The following is a 2,540-nucleotide window of genomic DNA, read 5'->3' on the forward strand; positions in this document are numbered from 1 at the left end:
TTTTGTGTTTTGACATCGGTCAGACTAATGATGCCTACTTCAACTTGCTCTAAACATAAAAAAGCTGCGGCTTCTGCTTTTGTACAAGATTAATGATGAAATAACTAATTCTCCTATAAATTGAATTGTCAACTGTTGCATATAAAAAATAATGCACACAAACAATGTAAAAAAGGTTGGTTTTAATATGAGCCACGACCATAAATCACAGGCAAGTAAAATTGATGTGCCAACATAAAAAGAAGTTGATTTGATTCTACAAACTCTAATGAAACAAAAATACAAACAAAGCCCATAATCAATTTGCTTAACTCAAAAATCCTATGAGCATACAGTTTGCTTCGTGACATGGAGCAGCTAGGTAAGTTGAAATTGCCTACGATATCTTCAAAGTGAATATGAAAGGTAAATCCAATTTGGTCAAGAGTAACCTCTGGGCTAGAATTGGAAGATGTGAATTAACTAAGTTAGTTTTAGTCACACAAATTTAATGGAAAAAAATAGCCGACAATTTTAGTGGAAGAAACCAGAGGCAGAAGAAAACTACCTGCAGGGTTGACGTGGACTATCAGTCATTCAGGTTCTTGCCATGACTATCAGGCATTCGGGTTCTTGCCATGACTATCAGGCATAGCTAGCGTGGGCGGGTTGACGTGGAGCGGGCCAGCATCTAATGATGCCTGGTAGTGCCCAAGCTTTGCCAACACCCAGCACCTGCTGCCATGGACCGTGTCCGGCAACGACAAGGCAAGGTGCCACCGTCATCTTCATTGAGGAGGATGCAAAGCATGGCGGAGTTCAGCCAAAATTTAGTTGTTGCAGAACTTGAACACATAATCACATACACATATCATATTCTCATTGATATCCCACATGAACGGATAAGATATGACAAATTTAATCTCTTAAAGAATGAAGATGTCTACTATTAAAAAGCAGTCGTTCATAGCAAGCTAGCAGCGCCTTCATAGAATTCATTAATTCAATATACACCAATAGATTAAGATTCAACTATCCAAGAGCTAATAAATCTGTAAATTAAAAAAAAAAATCAATTACTGTATGATATGTGCGGAGCTTGGCGGACTCGCCGCGCTGGGTCTCGAACTGAATACAAAATTAAATTGCTTATTTTCCAAATGGCTCAAGAACATAGTTTGCTAGAATTGAAGCAAACCAAAATAACATACTAGATCGGACTTACCAGTGCCTGGATCCACTAGAGAACGCAACCTGGTGGGTGCCGTGCCGCTGCTGCAGGGGAACGGGCCAGAGGACGCCGCCACCGGGGACCCATCACGGCACGAGCACGCCGGTGAAGTAGAGATGGGGCGCTGCTGCTGTTGGTGAAGGGGAGATGGGTCGCGGTCACTATTGTCGTCGAGGAGCACCGCCCGTGCGATGGCCATGCCGCGGCCGGATGAAGGGAAGGGACCTTGCTGCCGTGGCCACCATCGGAGGGGCATGGGGAAGACGAGTCGCAATCTCTTCCATTGGCGGAGTCGAAGGGACGCTGCGTCCAGGGGCTGCTGCCACCGGGCGCCGTGGAGGGCGCCACAGCCGGGGGGCGCCGTCGCCGCTGCCCTAGCTGAGCCGGCAACGGTTGGAGAACTAGAACGAGGCGCTAGATCCACTAGGGTAGGGGAAGCTGGGCTCTAGCCCTCGGCGGCGGGGAAGCTGGGTCGTGCGGCGGAGGGGGCAGTGAAACCGATGTCTCCTCGACTTTTCCCACGATCTCGAAATTAGATCAGAAAAAAAATACGGGATAGAATGAGGAGATGGGCGTGGGGGATACGACGCTTGTGGGTTAGGTCGGGTCCGGTGATATGCACTCGGGTACTGATTATTTTATATATATATATATATATATATATATATATATATATATATATATATATATATATATATATATGGTAAATTTCTCTTCCTCCCTGGCAGTACCTACTCCCTCCTCCTACGCACGCACGAAACCGTTCGGCCAGCTAGTGGAGCGCTAACGGGTTAGGAACCTACCCGTTTGTACCTAGCGGCAGTAGCGTGGTATGCTATACGTATATGAATTAAAAATCACTGCCGTACGTGGAAAGCGGATCAGGTAGAGTCTGGCTCGAGTATGTACGAATGTATCGACTTCATTTTCATCCTCATCTAGCCAACGGGCTGTGCGAGGCCGCGGCCCTCGGCAACGGCGCGCCCCAACGGCTCGTGCTCCCCGTGGCGGTGAGCCCTCTCCTCTCTAGAGGCGACAGTGCTCCCTCGACTCACACGGGCAGCGGTGCGTGGAGCCCCTGGCAGTGGCGCATGGAGCCCCTAGCAGCGGCGCGACCCCGGCCCACACCACGGCGGCGCGACCGGCGGCGAGCCCCCTCCCTTGCCACCCATGGTGCGGCTGATCTGGATCGTGCAGACGGTGTCCGTGAAGGTGCTTCAATGGCGCCTTCTTCCTCCTCGCATCAACGACTAATCCGGCGGCGACCCCGACCTCCGGATGCGTGAAGCTAATTAAATTATGGCGTCGTGGTGGGATTTGGTTTGTGTGC

At 49.3% G+C, this 2,540-nt stretch overlaps 1 protein-coding gene across 4 annotated transcripts; it reads right to left on the bottom strand.

The window, feature by feature from the left end:
* Positions 7-1,821, bottom strand: LOC110430102. Of its 4 annotated transcripts, XM_021447090.1 has the most exons (3): positions 1,205-1,808; positions 1,060-1,107; positions 7-765 (listed from the first exon to the last, which is right to left on the bottom strand). In XM_021447090.1, exons 1-3 carry the CDS (start codon positions 1,464-1,466, stop codon positions 671-673), a joined length of 405 nt encoding a protein of 134 aa, XP_021302765.1. In that variant the 5' UTR covers positions 1,467-1,808; the 3' UTR covers positions 7-670. The 4 variants fall into 4 exon arrangements, 3 of the variants coding, with proteins under 3 accessions (XP_021302765.1, XP_021302767.1, XP_021302766.1); XR_002447320.1 differs by lacking the exon at positions 1,060-1,107 and having other exon boundaries at positions 1,205-1,821; XM_021447092.1 differs by lacking the exons at positions 7-765; positions 1,060-1,107 and adding an exon at positions 843-1,031.

This window comes from Sorghum bicolor, chromosome 9 (assembly GCF_000003195.3).
Source record: "Sorghum bicolor cultivar BTx623 chromosome 9, Sorghum_bicolor_NCBIv3, whole genome shotgun sequence".
Classification (NCBI taxonomy): Eukaryota; Viridiplantae; Streptophyta; class Magnoliopsida; order Poales; family Poaceae; genus Sorghum; species Sorghum bicolor.

Excerpts from the sequence above, each read along its gene's own strand:
- LOC110430102 (XM_021447090.1), bottom strand. The coding sequence starts at position 1,466 with ATGCCCCTCCGATGGTGGCCACGGCAGCAAGGTCCCTTCCCTTCATCC. Across the intron at positions 1,108-1,204 it reads TCTAGTGGATCCAGGCACTG|TTCGAGACCCAGCGCGGCGA; the intron begins GTAAGTCCGATC and ends TTTTGTATTCAG. Across the intron at positions 766-1,059 it reads AGCTCCGCACATATCATACA|ATGACGGTGGCACCTTGCCT; the intron begins GTAATTGATTTT and ends TCCTCAATGAAG.